At 42.6% G+C, this 23009-nt stretch overlaps 1 protein-coding gene across 4 annotated transcripts in view; it reads left to right on the top strand.

Moving 5' to 3' along the window:
- Positions 1–11142: 11142 nt before the first annotated feature.
- Positions 11143–23009, top strand: part of ACTR3B (actin related protein 3B) — a 50740-nt gene continuing 38873 nt past the window's right edge. For 3 of the 4 annotated variants that reach the window (XM_067542728.1, XM_067542729.1, XM_067542733.1), the window contains exon 1: positions 11143–11370. In XM_067542728.1, coding sequence (XP_067398829.1) covers positions 11327–11370 — 44 coding nt within the window. In that variant the 5' untranslated portion in view covers positions 11143–11326. The remainder of the gene's footprint in view (positions 11371–23009) is intronic. The other variant, XM_067542732.1, reaches the window with a different exon arrangement.

Here is a 23009-nt window from a genome sequence, read left to right as displayed (position 1 = left end):
AGGGATTAGTGCTTGTCTACACTTGAAATGCTACAGCAGTGCAGCTGCAGCACTTCTATCTTGACCCTCCCTACGCCAATGGAAGAAGTTCTCCCATTGATGCCAGTAATCCACCTCCCCAAGAGGTGGTAACTAGGTCAATGGAAGAATTCTTCTGTTGACCTAGCAGCTTAATGACGTCGCCCAGGGGGTGTGGATTTTTCACACCCTGAGTGATGTAGCTGAGTTGACCTAACTTTTTAGTGTAGACCAGGCTTTATGATCTGACCCTCTGTTTGCATATCCTACAGTGAAACAAAAGTCACGTCGGCCTGGTTAATCTTTTTAAATTTACCTAACAATAATAAAGAGTTTTAAAATGTACTAAAAAAGAGATTAGTTCTACGGGAAGAAAGGTATTAATAAATCTGGCAGGCCTATTCAATAGGTCCAAACCATAGCCTGAGTCTGCTCCTATTGTGATCATTATGAATTTTACCTTTGATTTCACTGAGGGCAGTTTCAGCCCCATAATGTATGAAGGAAATGCAGGAGGTATATGGACAAATTCATTCTTGGTGTAAATCCACTGAAGTCAATGGAGTTGCACCAGGAATTAGTTTGGCTTAATACATCAGCCTGTAGTAAAGCATTTGATAGAGTCCTTCACAAAGTCTTGGATATGAGCATTACCGTGGATATGTCAAACAAGGACCCTCCACCAGAGAAGTAGATAGCAGCATGGAATGGACCATGATACCCCTGAGAGAACCTGCTTCAATACACACACACACAAAAACCCTCGGACCTCACACCCCTTGTTGTCACCTACCACCCTGCATTGGAACCCCTACACACATATGGGGTCCCATACATGGGGTATCATTAAACAACCACAATCCTTACTCGATGGGCACCACAGCCTGAAATAAATCTTTGCTGAACCTCCTATTCTGACCTTTAAACAACCCCTCAACCTCACCATGCTCATCAGAAGCAAGCTCCCCACAGACCAGGACCCAGCAGCTCAAAGCAGCACCAGACGATGCCATAATAAAAGATGCAAATCCTGCAGACATATTGCTACTGCTATGATGATCAATATCCCCCACAACACACCTTTCAAGATCCAGGGATCCTACACATGCCTATCACAACATGTAGTTTACCTCATCCAGCATACTAAATGCCCCAGTAACAACTATGTGGGTGAAATGAGACAATCACTATACTCTCAAATGAACTCACACAAAAAACGATAAAAGACAAAAACACCATATAACTCGGGGGTGAACGTTTTTGACAAAACGTTTCATATCTGACCTCTCAGTCCTTGTCCACACAGGAAGGGAGCTTAAATTCTTTGTTAGGCACTAAAAAATCACGGACTCAATAAAGACACTGGATTTATGGCTTATTACTACAATATATAACCCACTAACTCTCCTTTGTCCTACAACTGCCAGGTGTTAACTGCCCTCTTCACCTTGAATTATCTCTTACAACATGTTAACTCCTTATGCTTAACAATCTGTTCCACCTTGTATTTAACTGTGGCACCCTGAGAACATGAATAAGAGCTCTGTTTAAGCTCAAAATCTTGTCTCTTTCACCAACAGAAGTTGATCCAATAAAAGATATTATCTCATCCACCTTTTCTCTCTCACATCCTGGGACCAACATGGCTACAACCACAATGTACACAACTGAAGTCAGAGGAAATTTTGCTTTATTTAAAGACAACAGAATTTTGCTCTATGTTATTTAGTGCCTACAAAATTAGGAGCTATTAAAAAAAACAAAACAAAACATTTATCTGCAAAAGGAGTTTTAAGTTTTAAATATAGCACAAAACATGAGCTTTATAATCTGAAGGATTTTCCTTATTATTTATTTATTTATTTATAGTAGCAGTCACAATATGATAAATGCTTTCCAGACTTTCAGGAAGGGTTGGTCCCTGCTCTGAGGAGCTCATATTCTAAAGACAAATCAATAAGGGGACAGAGGTTAGGTGAAGGGAAACACAAAAAGGGCAGCTTGATTTAATTGTAAGTAGTGCATCATGTGTCTTTAAGAAGGACTTAAAACTGGATAAAATAGGAGCCTTGAGGATGAGATGATAACAATTTTGAATCAGTAAACATTAATAGTATTCCTTCAAGGTAAATTTTTGTTGATTATTCAAATCTTCTGTATTTTCTTCTTTCACTCTCTCTTGGCAGCATGTAGTACTGAAGATGAACCCTAGGATTTCACATTGCACAATTTAAGTCATTCAGCCAACAATTTTATCTAAGCCATTGGTTTCAAGAATTTACTCTTGGGTGTGTGTGCATTGGCCTTTGCAAAGATTGATGAGTCCCTTGCCATGACAATCCTTCCATTATCTGATGACATGCCTCTCTTCTTTGTATATTGAGGTTTGCATGCTGCACTCTGCATGTGGGTGTTCTTCAAGGCAGGTGGCTGCTACATGCTCCCCTCTTCACAAGCAGTTATTTTACTTCATTCCTGTGGTAGGATGCACTTTCCCACTGGCATGTTGGATTCTCAGTGGCTTGGCCCAGAAAGCTTTTGCTGGGTGATTATTATAACACTGCCTTCACAGTGACAACCGCATGGTGACCACAGTATAAAAAATAGATTTCTTTGATATTTTTTCCCTAGGTTATCCAATCCTTTCCAGTTAAACAAAGAACAGGTGAATCAAGCCCAGCTAGTGTTGAGAAGATTGCTAAGATTCTCCAGCTGTGAGTTTAAAATCTTTTTTTTTTTTTTGGTAAGATGAAAGTAATGACAATGTAGATTCTAAATATATCTGAGTTGTTCTCAGGTTCTATGACTGTGCTGTAGGCTGTGTGAAATCTGTATTCTCTGATATGCCTGCCTGCAATATTGCTTTAGGTGAGAATATGTGTAATGCCCTAAGACAAAGTTGCACACACACACAAAGACCCAAAGGGAAATAGGCTATAGTAACAGGCTGGTAGTGTTTGCCTGAAACCCCTATCCTGTTATCAGATGATGAGCCTGCTGGAAAATATTTAGTGAATTGCTTGCTCATCATTACAGGGGGTTAGTTACCCACCAGAAAACAAAGTAAGTGGAGTGAGAGAGGAGAGAGAGAACACATAAAGGCATGGGGTGAGCAGTTGTCAGAGAGGATCCCTAGGAGCAGTCAAATTTGGGGAGAAGGATTGAAGTTGATTTTGTGTTTCATTTTCAGTTCCTTTTGAGAATAAAACCAACACATGCAAGGGGATAAGTTTTGACTCACTGCAGCTTATGTGGAAGCCACCTGCTCACAACTGTTATTGTTGATTCCTCAGCCTTTCAGGGGGGTCTATGAACAGTGCCTTGAAGTTGAGTTTAGAAGAAAACATGCTGCCAAAAGTATCCACATGCTAAGGAAGCAAGAATAAAAGCTCTTGGCCAGAATGTACACTCCTATTGAAGTTGTTGCACTTTAGTAAAATAATTGAATCATTAAATACTAATTGGGCCACAGAAAGAGTTAGAATGACTCCACAGTCTAGTGGTTAGGGCACTCACCTGAACAGTGGCAGAGCCCTATTCAAATCCTTTCTCCTCCTAAGTCAGACTTGAACTGGGGGTCTCCCACTTCCTGGGTGAGTACTCTAAACACCGGACTGAACGTTATAAGGGAAGGCTGCTGCCATTTCCCTCCTGATGTTTAGGCAGCCTCTGAGGACATCTACCAGATCAGGCCCCACACATGAGTTAGACAGCTGAACACCTATCTTCTCCCAGTTCATGTATCACAAGCAGAGGTAGACATTTCTCTGCACCCCAGATTTAGGGTCTGAACTCCAAGAGAGGGGCAGGGCTTAGCACACACCTCTCATTGGCATCTCCAATTGGCTAGTTTAGGCAGCTCCTCGCCTAGCATGCTGGCTTTGTGAATCCCATTCTAAGGTGCCTATTTCTCCCCATTCATTGTATAGGGAACCTGACTTAGACGTTTTGTTGTTCCTATGATTTTCTAAGCACCTAAAAGTTAGGCATTGTGATGCTGAATCCATTTTGTGAATCTAGGCCTTTAGCCTCTGTAAAATGGGGATCATGCTACTTCTTTAGTACACAGAGGTGTTGTGAGGATAAATACATTAAAGATCATGAGGCACTCAGATACCATGGTAATGGGATCCATATAAGTTCCAAAGCTAGAATGACATTTCTTACTTATTTTTATATTAAATTCCATTTATTTTATGTTGCCCCCATTTTCTGCATTTTCAATATGGGCAAATATTTATATTGACAAAGTATAACTACATCTCATGTTGTCAAGGGGAAGACAGGGATGAATGGAGTACTTCACGCCTCCTTTAGGGTTATTGTTTAGGCTCTCTGCAGATTCAGGGAGACAACACTGTTTTCAAGGTTTTCTTACACTTGTTGCCAAGGTTTCCTTCACAAACACGAGGGATAAAAACATAATCTTAAAGAAAGCTTAGATTCTGTAGCACTATTTAGTAGCAAGAGGTTAATTTTGTGACAAATTCTGTTGGTGCTGAATCACAGAGTATATGGCACAAAACTTCTTACTCCATTCTTTTATTTCTCTAATGCAGCAATGTCAAATGCATTTGAAATTTGCATTATATAACTATTAAAACATTTCTGTGTTACAGTGCAGCACAGCTAAGAGATGGAAAGGTGTGAGCATGGGAAGCATATTCATAGCTCTCTGCTGGACTGGGCCAGGTTACCTGAGGAATTGCCTCTCTCTACATGACCATGAATGTTGATGACAGCTACACTCAGCTAGAACAAGGAAAGTGTCGATCACAAGGATGAGACTCATGAGTGCAAGGGCCAGAGCTTCCTTGGTGGATGGTTCTCAACTCTGGAACTAACTCCTGGATCACATTAGACTGACTTCAGTTCTCATGGTGTTCAGGGCAACATATGAAGGGGTAGATCTTTAGCTGGTGTGAGCTGAAGTAAATGGGCCTATGATAATTTATACAGCTAAGGCTCGGCCCCAAAATTCACTTATTTGACTTAGCTTTTCCATAATAAATCAAAAGCAAACAAATACAGCCTGTTTAGGAGAAGGAAATGAGAGCAACTTAAAATATAAGCCACATGTCACCCTCCTCTCATTTTTTTTAAATTGTAAGGCATTCAGCTACCATGGTGATGAGTGTGATATAAATAGAACATAGATTAGCTAGAACTACTGAAACACATTGCTGCATTCTACATTAACAATAACCACTCAGGAAAGAGAATTAAGAAGTCATTGTGGACAGCTCAAGGAAGACATCTGCTAAATATGCAGGCAGTAGTCAAAAAAGCAAACCAAAATAATAGACTATATAAAGAATGGGAGAGGAAATAGTTCTAAGAATATTATAATGTTATTGTATTTATTGATGATATGCCACCACCTAAATACAGGATTCAGTTTTAGTCACCCCAGTTCAAAAAAGTTACAGGAAAAAATAGAAGGGATCCAGAAACGGGCAATGAAAATTAGTAGAGGCATTGAAAGATGTCCATGAGGGGAGACTAAAAGTTTTGGAGCAGGGACAGTCATTTTAATAAGTGTTTGTCAGTGTCTAGCACAATGGGGCCCTGAATTCCTGATTAGACAAATAAGAGTCATGGCAGTGGTATATAAAATTATGAAGGACACTCACAAAAAATCAATTAGATGCTTCTATTTACACTATCTCATAAAACAAGACTATCCAATACAATTGAAAGGCAACGCATTTAAAACTGATAAAAGGAAGTACTTTTTACACAGTTACACAATAGATCTTTAAGCTGTAGAATTTGCTACCAAAAGATACTGAGTCCAAGAGTTCAGTTAGACTGAAACAGTTTAAATTCCTTAGTGAAGCAGGGTATTAGACATTTATAAGGACAATGAAAACAAGACATTCATATTAGGATAAAAATAGGTATAAGGGATGTAACCCTCTTGATCCAAGGAAAGTGTATAGATTAGGAAGAAATTTCCCCATTGGTGGGTTATTCTGTAATTGCCTGTTAAGGAAATATGTGGATCTTTCTCTGAGCATTTGAGTCCTGGCCACTGTCTGAGAGAGGATATGGACTACATGGAGCATTAATCGGCTCCGCTATAGCAATTTCTATGTAGAGTGATACACATAAAGAAAGAAAATCCCCAACAAAGTTGATCTGTGCTCTACAGGTGTCTACTTGCATTGCTACGTATGCTGTCTTCCTGCTTTTTCAATCAGCAGCTCTGAGGAAGGATTAAGTTTTCCTAACAATTGCATTTTCACTGATTGGATAAAACTCTGCTCCATAACTGCAAGAGTGTTGCACTGTACTATTGACAGCCTTTCCTAAGAATTGCATGATGACAGCTGCACTATATCTGAAATTATGTCTCCAAATTGACCTCAGATTTTAGCTGATCAGGGATATAACTTTGTCTTTTGTGTACCTACTTCTTGAATTTTTATGTCTGTTATCTTTATTTTTGGATACCAAGAGAACAACATGTCCATACCAGCTGAAACTGCAATTGAATCTTTGTGAATAAGGCAAAAATATGGTGCTTTGCTGGTCAGATCTGTGAAAAGGGAGGGTATGGTCTAACTTATTTTAAGATAATTCACAGAACATGGATTTGATAACATGTCTACCAGGTTTGGATTGTCACCTGTACTTGCCAGAACAAAGTTTAAAGAAATAATGTCAAGTAGCATTTTGTCCAAAAAATTTTATTGTAGTTTTGCGCTCTGTTTTTGGTAGTACTCTGCTTTAACTATTTCGTTGGAAAGTGACAGCCAGCCAGCACACAGCCTCAGGGACAGGTGATAGTACTCTTTAGGCCTACTGCATCGAGATACTGCTGTCCTACCTGAGCGATGGCAGGGGTCCAAGGGAATGCACTAAAATGGTTTGACTCATTTCTAGAGGTATGCATCCAAATAGCAGTGATGGGAAATCACACCTTTGCCACTAGATCCCTCGCTTGAGTCCCACCAGGATCAGTTCTCTCTCTGGTCCTATTCAGCCTCTCCAGGCAGCCAAACTGGTCAGGTGACATGAATGCACAACCAGCAATATACGGATGACACATGGCTCAACCTATCTTTCACCACATCTGACCACACCACTGCCACCAAGATGACACGGTGCTTGGATAAGATCAGCTCATGGATGAAGAACAGCTGCTTGAAGCTGAATGCGAGCAAGACAGAGGTTATATTTGTGGGCACAGGAAAACATTTTGAAGAGTTTGCAGCCACTGTGCAGTCTTCTTTATTTGAAGGTACACACCCACAACTTGTCAATCCAGTCTTTAGTTAAGGAGTACTCTTGGATTGCTGGCTGCTGCTAAGCTCTCACATAAAAGCATTCATGAATAATCCTTTCCATTATCTCTGGTGACTAGGAGACTCCATCTCTTCCTGGCATATGGTGACCTGGCCTCAGTTATAAAAACCTTCATCACCTTGTCATGGGGTTACTGATATGCAGTATACTGGGGAGGAAACCATCAGCCCTTAGGAAACTCCAACTGGTACATAATGCTACAGTGCATCTCCAATGCAATGCATCAGACCTGTTCTCTGCTCTCTACACTGGCTTCCTACAGACTATTGACTCAAATTCATGGTCTTGGTCCTTTTCTTCAAGGTACTAAATGGCCTAGTCCCAGCATATCTAAAAGATCGCCTAAAGCTCCGGGATGGAGACTGTTGTTGACAACTCCCCTCCTCAGGTACAATGGAACTTTCCACTATAAGGATAAACTATGCCTGTGTAGGAGACAAAGCTTTGTTGGGGGCTGGTCTGAGATTGTGAAACAAATTCCCACAGGAACTAAAGATCATCACTAACCTTATGACTTCTGCTCCAAATGCAATGTGCACTTCTTCAACCTGCCTTCTCTAATATAAACACAGAGCAATGTGTACAAAACAAAACACTACACACATAATTCTCCCTCACAGAAGAGGATAAAAGAAAGAACAAACAATACATGACAAATGTTAGTCACGTGACTTGATAGTCTACTGGAAGGCACTCAGTTACTACTGCTACTACAGACGAGGATTGTATAAGAACCTATTTAGAATAGAATAGAATAATTCCATCCATGTGAGTCACAAATGAGACACTACATACAGTAGATTTGCAGATATTCAAAATATCATAGTTTGTTTTGCTTTGTTCCTCTTTGAAATTTGGCTCCCCCTTGATGCATTTTGAATACTAGGTAAAATTTTATGTTGTGTGTTATGGAAGAAGTCAGACTAGATGTTCATAATGGTCCCTTCTGGCCTTAAAATCTGTGTATCTATGCATATGCATATGCCCACGGGCTCTACAGTGTCCTTGATCTTGGCTCCTTGAAAGAAAACCATTGATATCTCCCAAATCCCACACACTTGGAGCACCAAAAGTAGACTTAACTCACAGTAAATTGTCCAGATCAGAGATATTCCTTCTCCATTTTTACATGAGGAATGAAATAGTTAACAATGTTGGCATTTAAATTGTTGTCACTGTGTACCTGAGTTAATACCTCATTGAGATGAATGAGGCAGTTCATACCTTTCAGAGCTCATGGGGCAGATCCTCAGCTGGTTTGAATTGTCACAGATCAGTGACACTGCTATTCCAGGCTTTCTGCTGACTTATCTCTATATTAGTTATAGTAGATTCACATTTTTGAGGTGTTTCTCCACAATCGTAACAGTTAGAGACTTACTTAAAAAAATGAAAGAATGCTGATTCTGGAAAAATATAGTATCTACACAGAGGTGCCTATGCAGTATATGGGTGCATGACAGCTGTTTCTGAGCCCTGCACAATATGTTGCACAACAGTCTGATGGAGAAAAAATTTTAGTCAAGGAAGTAAGGCAAATCCCTATTTTCATACTATTTGGTCATTAATCAGTGCCTTGGACTATCTTCAAAGGAGGTTGGATGATCCATATCAGGCTTTAAATCTGTAGTTCTGGAGCATAGATATTTCATACTGGATGCTTAGATTGCTAAAACAACCCTTCCTGCAAACTAAATTTGGCTGGCTTCCATCATGTCATGATGGATGAGCATATATTTCATATATTTGTGAGAAAAATAGCATGACCAAGCATACCAAGTGCATACTCTCAGGTCTGGTCTACATGAGGAAATTAGGTCAGTTTAACTACATCACCCAAGATGTGAAAAATGGTGCAGTTAAACCAACCTAGACCCTGGTGTAGACGTTGCCAAATTGACGGGAGAGTTCTCCTGTTGATGTAGCTATTGCCTCTCGGGGAGGTGGACTACCTACGCCGATTGGAGAACCCCTTCTGTCAGTGTAGGCAGCGTCTTCACCGAAGCTGTGCTGCTATAGCAGTTTATGTGTAGACGTACCCTCAGTCTATGTTAAGTGACTGAACAAGACACATGCATAGCATATTTTTAGTTATCAGCCTGAAAAGATGGAATTCCTACAACTTGGAGAGCAATTTTTTTTTAATTTTTAAATACAAACCCCAACTCTCTTTATATGCAAGCCTCTGCTTAAGGAGTTGGAGGTGGAAGAGAGGATAATAGAAAACCATACCCTTACTGGAAGGAAGGTTGGTTTTGTGGTTAAGCATTGGGAGTAGGCATCAGAAAAATGTGGGTTCTATTTCTAGCTCTACCACAGACTTGCAGTATGATCATGGATAAGTCATATCTTCTTTTCCTTTATGTCATTTTTCCTTTTTGAGGGTCGTGGTGGCAGCATGGAGAGTAGGGAGAACCAGACCTCCCTTTCTTCTGCAACAGGTTCCAGCTCATCCTGGGGAATTCTCAGGTATTCCCAGGCCAGTGGGATATAATCTCTCCATCATATCCTGGGTCAGCCTCAGGGCCTCTTCCCAGTGGGATGTGCCTGGTATAGCTCCAAAGGAAGCCTACCTGGGGCATCCTTATCAAGAGCCCAAACCCACATCAGCTGACTCCTCTTGATCCGGAGGAGCAGTGGTTCTACTCTGCGTCTCTCCTGTATAGCCGAGCTCCTCACCCTATCTCGGAGAGTCAGCCCAGCCACCCTGCAGAGAAACTGCATTTCTGCTGCTTGTACCTGCGATCTCATCCTTTTGGTCATTACCCAAAGTTTATGACTATAGGTGAGGATGGGGACATAGATTGACCTGTAAACTGAGAGCTTCATCTGAAAACTTAGCTCCCAGCTCCCGCTTCACCACCATCACTGCTGCTGCCACACTAATCTGCTGATCAATCTCACGCCCCCACTCACTGTCACTCATGAACAGGACTCCTAGATATTTAAATTCTTCCACTAAGGGCAACTGCTTCCCCTTCACCTGGAGAGGACACTCCACTTTTTCCGGGAAAAAACCATGACCTCTGATTTGGCTGATTTTCATCCTAGCCGTTTTGCACTCAGCAGCGAAGCATTTGAGTGCAGATCAGAGATCACAGTCTGAAGAAGCAAGGACAACATCATCTGCAATCAGCAGATATGCCACCTCCAAGTCCCCATACTGGATACACTCCCCAACACGGCTGTGCCTTGATATCCTGTCCATGAAGATCACTGTGGGTTTAGTTGGAGGGTGTATGTACTGTAGGGCATCCACCTGCATCTAAACAAACACAGGACAAGACTTTTGTGATTTAATGAATGGTTGGTGCCTATGAAAAAGGGTTGGTTCCTATGTATGAAACCGCACATGGAGTGAAAAACGCAAAATGAAGCACAGCTTATTTTGAAATGGGTCAGCACCCACAATGTTATAGGAACAGGAAACTCCACATCCCTGTTGCATCCTTTGCAGAGCTCACTGTGTGGGAAAGATGTTTTTCATCTGATCTGATGCATCTTGGGTCCTTACTGGACACGGCCCATATGTGGCGGCAGGGCATTAGGCACCAAGCTAAGGGGTGTCCTGTAAAAGTGTGGGGCGGACGGTGGCCCTGTTTCCCCCTCCCCCGGTACTTCTAGCACTGGGGGGGGGGGAGAAACGGGCCGCGATGGGGCCCCCTGGTGACGCCAGCAGTGCTGGGAGGGGCTCACGTGGCACGGACCCTCAGTGCCGCCCTGGCACCACGGGGACGAGGCTCTCAGCGGGCAGGGCAGCCAGCCAAGCAGCGGAGGGCAAAGCCCCAGCTCCGCCCCACTGCAACATGGCCAAGCTGGGGCACGTGGCGTGGGCGGGTGCGGCGCATGCGCCCTGAGGCCGGCGCTGTCAGGCGGTTGCATGGTGCTCGGGTCTTTTCCTTCGCTGATGCAGTGACGGCCGGGCCGGGGCAGCCGGCGGTGGCCGTTGGCAGCGGCCCGGATGGTTGCGTAGGATCTGTGGGGCCGCCTCCCCAGCATGGCGAGCAGCCTGCCCCCATGTGTGATAGACGGAGGCACCGGGTAAGTGCGGGCAGCTGGCAGCGCCCCCCTCCAGCCCGGGAACGGGCTCCCTGGCCCCCTTCCCTGGGAAACGGCTCTCCCCGGCCCGCCACAGCGCCCCCCGGCAACGGGCGCCTCAGCCCGCCCTTCCCCCAAAGGGGCACTATCGCCTCTCTGCCCGTGGGGAATCTCCTCTACTGTCCTGTCAGTCTCCCAGAGACCCGTCTCCCGCTGCTTCCCTTCTCTGCTGGGATCCCAGCCCTCGCACCCCGGGAGACATCGTCCCTCTGCCCTCCTAGCTGCTGTTCTCAGGGGATCCGCTCCCAGCTCGGTGTCCCATCACCTGGAGACTCTCACACACCCTCCCTGCCCCTCTTCCATGGCACCTTCCCCCTACAACTCATCTCTTCCCACTGGGGCATCCTCTGCCCCACCTGCATCCCTGGGAACGCTGTGTCCCTGTGGGGCTGGCATCTCTACCTCCTGGGCATGCTGTGCACTTGCCTGACTGAGCACATTGTGTCCTCCGTGTTTTAATTTTTGTTAAAGATCTTTAATGTTTTGAAGGGATCATGGTTAAAAATGTTAAAATGTGAATTAATTACACAAAATGGCTAAATCAGCAAAGGGATCGCAGTTGGGATAGTATTTTCTGGGTGTTGGCCGTCTCCTCCCAGTCCTTCCAAATCATTCTGGGATTTTATTTTACCTGCCGCTTGTGATGATGGGTGAGAGATAGAGGAAACCTTAGGAAAATTCTAGTCAAGCACTTTATTGGAGGGTAAATTGGACACAGCAACTTCAGAGCTCACACTCCACCACAGATTTGAAAGGAGGCATGTCGTCTTTCTGAGGAACAGATTCTACCCACTTGTCATAGAAGGTCATCTTGTGGAACCACTATCTTTCTGCTGAGATTTATTGGCCATTCCTGTTGTGTCATGGATGGACTGTACAGAAGCTAATTTAACCCTGAGGCTGGAATAGCAAACATGCAGTAGCTTCACTGCCACAGAGTGCTCTGAGGAGGGGAGGAGGTCTTGTCTTCCAAGGAACTATCAAGCGAACACCTTGGCTGCTCAAGCTGTGCCCTGAGATCAGTCTTCCAGCAGATCCAGGAAGACAACACTGTGTTATGTTTGTTTAACTTTTGGAAAATTATCTTCCCAATCATAAAAGCTAAGAAGCTTTTGTTTTGTTTTGTTTTCTTGGGGTTGGTTTTTTTTTTTTTTTTTTTTGAGTGTAGACACAGTGATAGGTGAGCTCACCAGAAAAGTTTTCCTACCTACCATTGATGTGGAGTTGCTGTGCCTTCTTCTGTAGGAGGATGCCATACATTCATGTACATCTTTAATTACGCAAAAGCTAATTAGTTAGTTCTCCAGCAAAACTTAATATAAATATCACCCAAGTGTATACCAGTTTGTCACAAATTTATTATGACTCTCTCAAGGCAAATATGGTATAGTCCGTAGTCCCCAGTTGAGGGTTCCAGTAGTCCAAGTATTCCAGTGGGGTGGAGTACTTTGGCTCTTCCATTTTGCACTTAGTTCTGCCTCTGCTTTAGATACCATTGGGCAGTTGGTGGTTCTCGCTCTGATTTATTTTAAATGAGTTGATATTATCATTTATGTATCTGTGCCCAAGAGAAGAGTTAGTATTACAGAAATATTTCCTACCAGATTGACCTAAAGAGTGTTTTCTTTTCCATGGAGCTCTGTGGAAGTATCAGAGTGGATCCATCAGAAAACTTGCAGTTAGCACCACAAAGTCCAGAAAATGCATAAAATGTAATAGCTCTCTCTGGCAGGACACAAACTTTACTTTTAGTTTGAGGAGTGATTCCAAGACCTCACCATTTCAGGCTTTAAGGGTGAGGTACAGCTGATTAGTTATTGTACAAAACAACTGGAGGCAATCCCTCTGCCAGTTATGGAAAAATGACCAAACATGGTTTGAAAGAGTGATAATTCTAGGTAAATGAAGAGATTTCTATTATTTGATTTGGTGTGTAGGAATTAAGCTGTAGGGGATTCCCGAGAAAATCTTCAATTCAACCATGTCTGAAAAAAGCAAGGCCTGTGATTTCCCATTCTTTGCCTCCACCTCACCCTAGTGCCAATAAAACAGGGCAGTGTCCAAAATTTACCAACATTTGCATCAGTTGCAGTCTGCTGACAGATGGAGATTTTTCAGCAAAGGGATTTTAAATTCAAGATGAGCAAAATTAAGTAAGGAAGGAAGGGAACAAATACTGGAACAAGCCATCCAAGGGCCAGTCATAGTGTTAATCTCAAGAAATAGTGTGTGACCCATTGGCATGGTCTCGGGAATGTTCCTATTGTCCTCAGCTGAAGCCTGTCTTATTTTGTTAAATGAATCAAGATGACTATAGACAAATGATAGAAGTAATTACGAAGGGATATGTTATTCAGCGTGGTCCATTTCCCATACAAGCTTCAAATAATTAATTCAAATTCCCAAGGAAAACTTTAAGATGGAGATATATTGGAGTACACAACAATAACTAAAGGATAAAAGTCCTTATTCGAACAATATAGTTGGTTAAAATTAAAAACAGCCTCCTCCATATCCCTCCTGGGGAGCTCAGAATCAACATTAAAGTTAGAAGGAACCCAAATATTTGGAGGTAAATTAAATTTACCAAACTACCTTTATTCTATTCTGGAGAGATGTCTTTCCTTTTTTGCGTCTGGCGTACTGAAAATGTGCACCAGAAGACTTGATTTTATATTTTTTTCTCTACATATATGTCTGACACTGTCTAATGCTTTGTCCATGCATTATCCTTTGTTCTTCTCATGTAAGTAGGCCTACTAGGACAGTGGTTCTCATATTTTTTTTGTTGGGATCCCCTTTGAAAATATTTCAGGCTATGATGAGCCTCCCACAAAAGTGATGCCCCCCCATGTCATGCCATCCTTACGGAATGCACGGAGGCTGACAGCTTGCGACCCCCCATAATAATCTCGTGACCTGCAGTTTGAGAACCCCTGTATTAGGAGGTTTGTACATAGGAGACACACAGTGTTCCTTAACTGGTGGACACATGGAATTATAAGGCCCTGTCCTACAAGATGCTGGATGCTCTGAAAAATTGAGCAATTTAAGTGTGCATGATGTGAGTATAGTGGGCTATCTGGGGAATTGTCATGGCAGCAGAACAGGGATGCATTTCTCTCCTGTCAGAAAGATGAATCTAATAAACAATTTAAATTATTTTTCCATCATCATTTGCAAACAAAGATCTGGTAGGAAGTATTTTCTATCGGCCACTGCTTTTAAAAGTGTCTTAGGTTGCAAACAGCTTGTCTGACTAACTTCACTTTTGGTGGAATAAATCTTTCTCCATGGATGAACTTAGCTAGTGATCAGTTTACATGTTCATATCAATCTCCACATGGAAAATGGCGATCTATTTTAAGACTATTAGAGTTGATGTGCCTTTCTGGCACTACTATTTAAATTGTTGTCAACTTTCCAAACTAGTTTTATTGCCTAATCTTAGTCATATGTGTCAGCCCTACCCTGCAACTTGTGTGCCTTACAATGCCTTGCTGAAGCAGCTTCCACATAGGCTGTTCATTCTCTCTCTTTGCAGCAGGGGGAGGTATGGGAGGTGGGTCCTCTCCTCCTCCCCCCCCCTTCCCCCCATTGCTTAGAGCACCTCAGCTGGGGGCCCCAGCTGCTAGTCCCGGTGGGGCTGGGGCACTCCCAGCAGCACAGGAGAGATCAGACTCACCTCCCTGCTGCCTTCAGAGCCTAGCATAGCCAGGTTTGTGCCACTCCCCTCCCCCAATCCCATTTTGAGTTGAGACCCCCATAGTTGCTACACCATGAAATTTCAGATGAAAACATCTGAAATCGTGAAATTGACCAATTTTCAAATCCTATGGCCGTGAAATTGAATAGAATGGACCATGAATTTGGTGTAGGACCCTAGTAATGAGGAAATAGCTCCAACACTGTTATGCCCATCCCTATAGTAGAAAGTTATCTGTCGTACGCTCTACTGAGAATGTAAGATTTTTAATTCGCTTTAGGAATGTGCCTATGGATTGACAGTACTTGACAATGCAGTTCCCTAGCTTTGTGTGGAAAGAGTGCAGTTTTCCTGCATCTCATTGTTCATGTGCTTTTATCCTGATCTGGGGAGAGAGCACCTCTGGGGTTAGGAATGCAATTCAGTCTTCAGGGCCATTTAGTCCTTGGCCTTTCTGAAACTATTAATAAGAATACCAGTTGTTGTGACTTTTGTAATGGGGATGCTTGTGCGTGAGGCATTGGAGCCAGTTGCTGTAGTCTCAGATGTTAACTGCTTTTGCTCACTACTGACCTGAGCTAGATTGCAACCAGTGATCTAATGCAGAAGATTTAGGCTTTCCATTGGAGCACCCATTCCCTGAGCCTTCTGTTTCTCTTCTGTTGATCTGATATAAAAGGAATTTTTCTGACTCTCTCTCAACATACTTGTAATCACATCTTCATACACTCCACTCTCAGTCTTCAGGGCAATTTATCAATTAATTGTCACTGCTGTGAAGTATGTAAATATCACTATTTCACAGATGCAGGAAATTGAGGTAAAGAAGTAGGGTGGAGTGATTTAAATCACCAAGAGGAAAGCCTTGATTTAAATAATTGATTATAATCAGCTTTTCCATTTGTACTTCAGTTAATTGCCTAAGAAAGGTGCATTCTGACTAGTTGATGTAATCATTAAAACATGTTGATATACAACTAAATAGCACATTTGCACTAGATTTGGTACATCTTTTTTCTATCTAGGAGGCTACACTTACTTATTTAAGCAAGTATACAACTTAATATTTCAGATTTTTATAAACTACATGTTTAATATGTTACAAAATGGTGAATGATGTATTGCTTATTTACTAGATAATTAACTTTTTGCTCATGATTTGTGTCAAGCTACATGAGGATGCTATTTAATTAAACACACAGAACTGCATATAAAATTTATTTTTATTAAAGAAAATGTTAAACATTTTGGATACTGTAGTTCTCTTATAAAAACATGTTTCATATTTACAACTAAATGATTTACTAAAGGAATAGAGGGATTAACTTTAGTCAGTGAATTAAACTGATTATTTCAGATCAGCCTGGGAAAATTGTCATATGTGCCTAAGGCTATGTCTACACTGACGGCGGCAAATTCGCCACCGTCAGTTCGACTTATCTGTAACGACTAAGCGGTCAGTGAAGACCCGCTCAGTCAATCCAGAAATCGACGTATTAAGACCACCTCTTCAAGTGGTGCAGTGCATTGAAGACAGAGTGCAGAACAGAAGCACAGAAGTCGATGTGAGTTACGCAAGTTTTTTGCGTAGTTTGCGTAACTCCGGTCGACTGCTGCCGAATCTCCAAGGTAAGTGTAGACAAGCCCTTAGTGAAAGTGACTGGAGCTTATATTCTCACTCATCTAAGTCTCTTGAAAAGGAGACTGTCTCCTAAGTTAGTTAGGCTGTCCTTCAGACTTTTAAAACTGGTAGACTTCATCTCCTCTTTCCTCGTTTTTATTCATAGACTGGAAGAGTGAGACAAGTTTTCCTGCTTTTTCAAATCCCATTCGATTTCTCAACTTTGAATTAATGAAGAAAATATTCTTTTTGTGCTTGCAGAAGAGGCTACTGCCTGTTTTACTCTTCAACAAACTCTGGTTCCAGGTGCTTTGCTAGTGACATCTACCAGTTGACTCATGTGACTTTCTTTACAACTTCAGCAAACGTACTCCTTGAATGGTTCATCTCCAGCCTGAAATGTATTATGGCTGTTAAGATTGGTGACTGATTATTAGATGCCCATGACATAGCAGCAGCATCCCAGTGGTTAGGCATCTACCCTGGTACTTGGGATTGATAATATTGGCAAGAAAATGAAGCGAAATAAGTGCTAGATCCATCTGCATCTTTACTGCCTGCAATTTACGTATGTTGTTGGGTATTTCTTTCTTCAGTGTCTCAAAGTTCTTTCCAAATTTCAACAGCATCAGCAATACAGCAGCAATCTTTCTCCAGTTTGTCCAAGGCCATGGAATATATTTAGCATATCTTCTACATTTCTCTTTAGTCCAGTGTTGATTGCTTTGGCTATGATAGTTTCATTTTTTTTGTTCACAATTTTCTTCACAAATTGTCATCAGAATAGGCCAGCTCTTAATAAATAGCTCAAAACAGTCAACCATCAAATTCCATCAAACATCTTGGGGGAGAGTTAGTTTGGATTCTCCTGCTCTTTTCAGTGAAGCAGAAGTAAGTGTTTGCTATGGAAGTATTTTGCAATTTCAGTAACATTTTCCTTTATTCCTGGAGTTGTACTTCAGTCTTAGGCAGAAAAGATGCATCAAATAAGCACTGCACACATATTTTAGAAGTGTCAGATTCTCTTCATTATCTTCTTCTAGATCTCTTCTTGTCTTTGCTACATTTGCAGCATTGTGTGTGACCAAAGGCATGCACTTGACACTTGAATTTTTGTTCACAGTTTGTTATAGCTTTGACTGCTACTTCTTTTAAGTGTTCTGTTGTTTGGGCATTTCCTTACATATCAGTTGTTTCGGTAAGATGTTTCTGTAAGACGAACAATGCCATTTTCTGTTGTCATACAAGCACATATTACTGAATCACTGTGTACATTTCACCACCCATGATGGCTCAGGTTAACCAATTTCCTGTCAGTGTTTTTTGCACACTGGTTAATTTCCTTCTCAGACAGCAGCCTTGTGTCCAACAACCTTAGAGCAGTGTCTGCTGTGCTGGGTTTAGTGTAGCCTGGTTGTAATGATGGAACAATGTCAATGAAATGTTTCTCCTGAACAAGACAAAAGGGAAAATTGTTTGCATAAATGAACCAAGCAATCTTTTCATCTTGGAGTCAAAATGGAGTCATGCTGGAATTTGTTGGTCCTGTTTATGAACTCATCCATGGTTTTATTAGATGATGAAGAAAGCCTCTTTTTTGATACAGGCAATTTACTGAGGTATGTTTAGTTGCAGCACTGCTGGCGGTACCAGCAGATGACTGACGTTGTATACGTTGGAGATGATGGATGTTCATAACTTCTTACGTGTAAGGCCTGATCTACATTACAAAGTTTTGTCTAGGTAATTTGCCTTGTGTCAACCTAATTGTGCACATGTCTACACTTAAAATTGTCTCCCACCAATGTAAATGGCCAATTACACTGACATAATAACACCATCTCTTCAAGTGGTATTGAGCCAAGTTCGATGCGTGCTGCATCGACCTCTGTACATGTAGACACTGCATCGCTTATGTTGACCCTAACAGTCTTCCAGCAGCTGTCCCACAATGCCTCACACTGACCGATCTGGTGAGCTTTGTGAACTCCAGTGCCCAGGGGTCATATAGATCGGAAGTGTCCCTCTCCCCTTTAAAGCTCCACAGATTTTTGACATTCCTTTTCCTGATTGCCCGGCTTGGCAAGCACACTTAGCAGCTCTTCATTGTTGAGTGTAACTTCCCAGCTGACCATGCCAGCTATGTGCTCCAGATGCACTCCGGCCAGGAGTAGACGAGATATTGGATCTCCTGGGCCTGTGGGGAGAAGAGGCTGTGCAAGCACAGCTCTGAACCAGCCGTAAATATGTGGATATCTACAAGTAGATTGCTTGGGAGATGCAAGCGAAGAGGTATGACGGGGACTAGCAGCAGTGTTGCAGTAAGGCGAAGGAGCTGCAACAGGCATACCAGAAGGCCAAGGAAGTCAACAATTGATCCAGTACCAAGCCTCAGACCTGCTGCTTTTGCAACGAGCTGCATGCTATACTCAGCAGTGACCCCCCCCAGCACAAAACCATCGATACCTCCAAGGAGCCTAATTCACAGGCCTCTGCCATGAACAACGAGGAGGAGGTGGGTGTGGAAGAGGATGGGGGACAGGAGACCTGGGGATCCAGCTGTGCAGCAAGCCAGGACCGGTTTCTGACTCCAGCACAGTCTAGCCAGTCCCGCCTGTCGAGCACAGGTGAGCCTGATTGAGGGGAAGGAACCTTGGGTGAGTGTGTACATACATTTTCCATTACAGGGTTGACCCCACAAAATAGCAGGACACATCTTCTCACTTTTCATTAATTTACTTGTGCTAGAAGAAGTAGTGGTACAACCAAGAGAGGCAGAATTGCTATCTGCTTTTCAGTCCCTTCTAGAGTTAGGCAGGGGTGGTCATGCGGAGCAGTTTATGTATATAGGGATGTTCCTTGAATCCTCCTGAGAGGTCTGAATTAAACTTTCACGGAGATACTCTACAATCATCTGCTGACGATTTCTAGGGATGGAAACCTTATTTCTTCCTCCGCGGTAGGACACTTGCCCATGCCAGTCAGCAATAACTTCAGTAGTGCTGCATTGGATATGAGCATAGGGCCTGGAGAATGAATATTGGGGACAACCTGGAGAAGGAAAGAGAGGAGAGAAAAAAGGCACAGGAAAAGGAGAGGGAGATGCACCAGCATGTAATGCGGCTTCTCAGGCAGCAAACAAAGATGCTGCAGACTCTGGTGGACCTTGGACAAGACTCTTGGCTTGTCTCCCTCTGCAGCCATTGAGAACTCAATATTGGGACCTCTGTATACCTACCCTCGACGTTTCATATGGCATCAGGGGCTGCTGCACAACCCATACCACTGCACTCCTGGGGACATTAAAGACAATCACGGTTTCACATACACTGACTTGTGAAAGCCATAGTTGGTGTTGGTGTAGCTGAAATGGACATGAATGTTCTTTCCCCTTCAGAAGTTCTGTTCCATTAATTTATTAAGTTTTAGTAAGATTTTAAAATATATTTGTTTTAAAATGTCATGGGTTTTTTTCCACTGAATTGTTACAAAATAAATATCTATTACTTAAAACATAACTTATCTTTATTAGTTTGCAACATCTGCTACCAAGTGCTTAGCAGGTCTGAAAGCAGCCAATTACTTGTTACTGGCAGTGTGACACAACTCATAGGATAAGCCACAAACACAATTAATAGATGTATTGACAGTGTTATATTGCTACATGTACAGCAGTCACCACACTATGGCTCACTGTTTAAATTGTCTTTCAAAGCCTTCCTGAGCTGTATAGCTCCGCATTGAGCTCTTCTAATAGCCCTTGTGTCTGCCTGTTCAAACTCAGCAGACAACCACTCCACCACTTCAACTTTTGCCCCTTTGCTTCACAGATACTATGCCAGACACAGAATACAGCTATAACCTTTAGGATATTTTTCTCACTGAGGTCAAATCTTGTGAATGCCAGCATCTCTTCAATCAACCAAAAGCACATTCAGCTGTCGTTCTGCACCTGCTGAGCCTATAGTTGAATCATTCCTTTGTGCTGTTGAGATGACCGGTGCACAGCTTCATAAATCAGGGGAGCAACGGGTAGGCTGGGTTGCTCAAGATCACTATTGGCAATTTCAACATTCCCAGTGATAATCTGCCAGTCAGGAAAGAGCGTGCCTGTTTGCAGCTTTTTGAAAAGTCAAGTGTTCTTAAAGATGCGGGTATCATGAACCTTTCCTGATCAGCCCACACTGATATCAGTGAAAAGCCCCTGGTGATCCTCCAATGCTTGCATAACCATAGAAAAGTAGCCCTTTCTCTTGATACACTCTGTGGCAATGTAGTCTAGTGTCAAAGTAGGGATATGTGTGCCATCTATTGCTCCAGCACAGTTCAGGAACCCCAGTTTTTTGCAGATCCATTCACTATGTCCTGCACATTGCCAAGAATCATATCGCCTCCTGCTATGTTGGATTTAGTGGTTTTGCACACTGGTATGACAGTGGCCCCCATGGTGGACTCCTGACTCTAAATTGATTTCTGACTGACCTGTAGCAATCTGGTGTTGCAAGTTTCTGCAGTGCGATTACCACTTGCTTCTCCACTGTCAGTGCAGCTCTCATTTTGGTGTCACCATGCTGGAGGTCCGGGGTGAGCTCAGCACACAGATCCAGGAATGTTTGCCTTGCACATCCGAAAGTTCTGCAGCAGCTACTTGTCATCCCAAGCCTGCCTTACAATGTGATCCCATCAATCTGTGCTCCTTTCTTGGGCCCAGAAGTGGCACTCCACCATCTGCAGCTGCTCTGTGAATGCCACCAACAACCTTGAATTGGGTCTCAATATGTCCCACAGAAACCTCTCCTCCAAGAAATCATCATGTTCCCCATCATGGTTTTTCTTACACTATTATGCACTCTCTGCTTGCAATGCTCATGACAATAGTGCAGATATGTGCAGACTCCAGGCTTCTGTCAGAGATAGTAGACAACAAGGAGAGCTGTGAGGTTTGTGGGATTTTGAAAAAAGGCACAAAAATTACAGGATACAGATGACATTATGGGATGGAGACCATCGCACACTGGGAAGTTGACCCCATGCTCCCAGTCACCCCTTCGCAACTTGTTTTGGCCCTGTGACGCTGGGTGGATTAGGGGGGCCCTTGAGGTGTATTCAGGAGCTCTGATTACTCCCTTCTACACCAATCTTGTGTTGGGGGTGTCACGTGGCTAGATTGGAAGGGGGAGGCATTCATTGTTAACATCAATATGTCAAAATCATAATAATTCATGTGAGATATGCCATGTCAGGTACTGTTAGAAAGGCTATAATGTGCTAAGTAAGATGATAATGTTTATGTTCATGTGTTATATGTGTAATGGGAGTTATGGATATGTTTGATATATCTGTATTTCAAATTGTGCTGTGTCTGGGCAACACCCCAGACAGGATGGCTGCAGCACTAGCCTGCCTAATGGCCCATTAAGGAAACTCACAGGTACAATGGGCCCAGGGGGAGAAGCCAGGGATATACCTGATAAGTCACCAAGACTTACTTATGTGATTCTGGACTCCATCTTGTTCCTGTAAAATTCCACAAGCAGCATGGCAAAGACCAAAGGATATAAAAGGCAGCTGCCCGAGATCCATTTTGTCTTTAGTCTGTCTTTAGTCTCCAGCCTACCTCTGGATCAATTTATCTACAACTGAACTGAACTGAAGCTGTGAAACAAAGGACTGAGACCTATCCAGGTACTGGATGTACACCAGAGGGACTATACAAGCTTGCAAACTCCACAATTCTTCTAGAAACCTGATATATATGGACTTTCAAATCATTTGTATGTATCTGATTGCTTTAATCCTTTAACATTTCTCTTATAGTTTGTTTCTTTCTTTTTATAATAAACCTTTAGTTTCTAAAGGATTGGCTGGCAGCATGGTATTTTGGGTAAGATCTAAACTTATATTGATCTGGTACTGTGGATGACCCTTTTGGGTCAGGAGAAACCTTTTTGGTAAAGAGCATAGAGTTTAAATAACTGATCTTTTTACTGGATCTAGTGGCTGATTGGGAGCCAGAGACAGAAATGCAGTAAAGGGGGCTGTGTATATTTTTATTTTGGCTTCTTGATAACCAGTGTGGGGAATCAGAAGCACTGTTTGTGGCTGATTGGGAAGTCTGACTTCAGTGTCACCCACTCGTGCTGGGAGAATCTGCTCTCCTTTTACAGCCTGCCCTGACCTTGGCATTTTCAGGTGGCTACCCTAGGCACGGACGGGTCACAGCCCCATCATGCATTTCCAAAACTTCCCAAAGAC

The sequence above is a fragment of the Emydura macquarii genome, unplaced genomic scaffold, assembly GCF_026122565.2.
Source record: "Emydura macquarii macquarii isolate MOO-44397 ecotype Brisbane River unplaced genomic scaffold, CSIRO-AGI_Emac_v2 contig_719, whole genome shotgun sequence".
NCBI classification, from domain to species: domain Eukaryota; kingdom Metazoa; phylum Chordata; order Testudines; family Chelidae; genus Emydura; species Emydura macquarii.
This window is presented reverse-complemented; position numbering and strand designations above follow the sequence as displayed.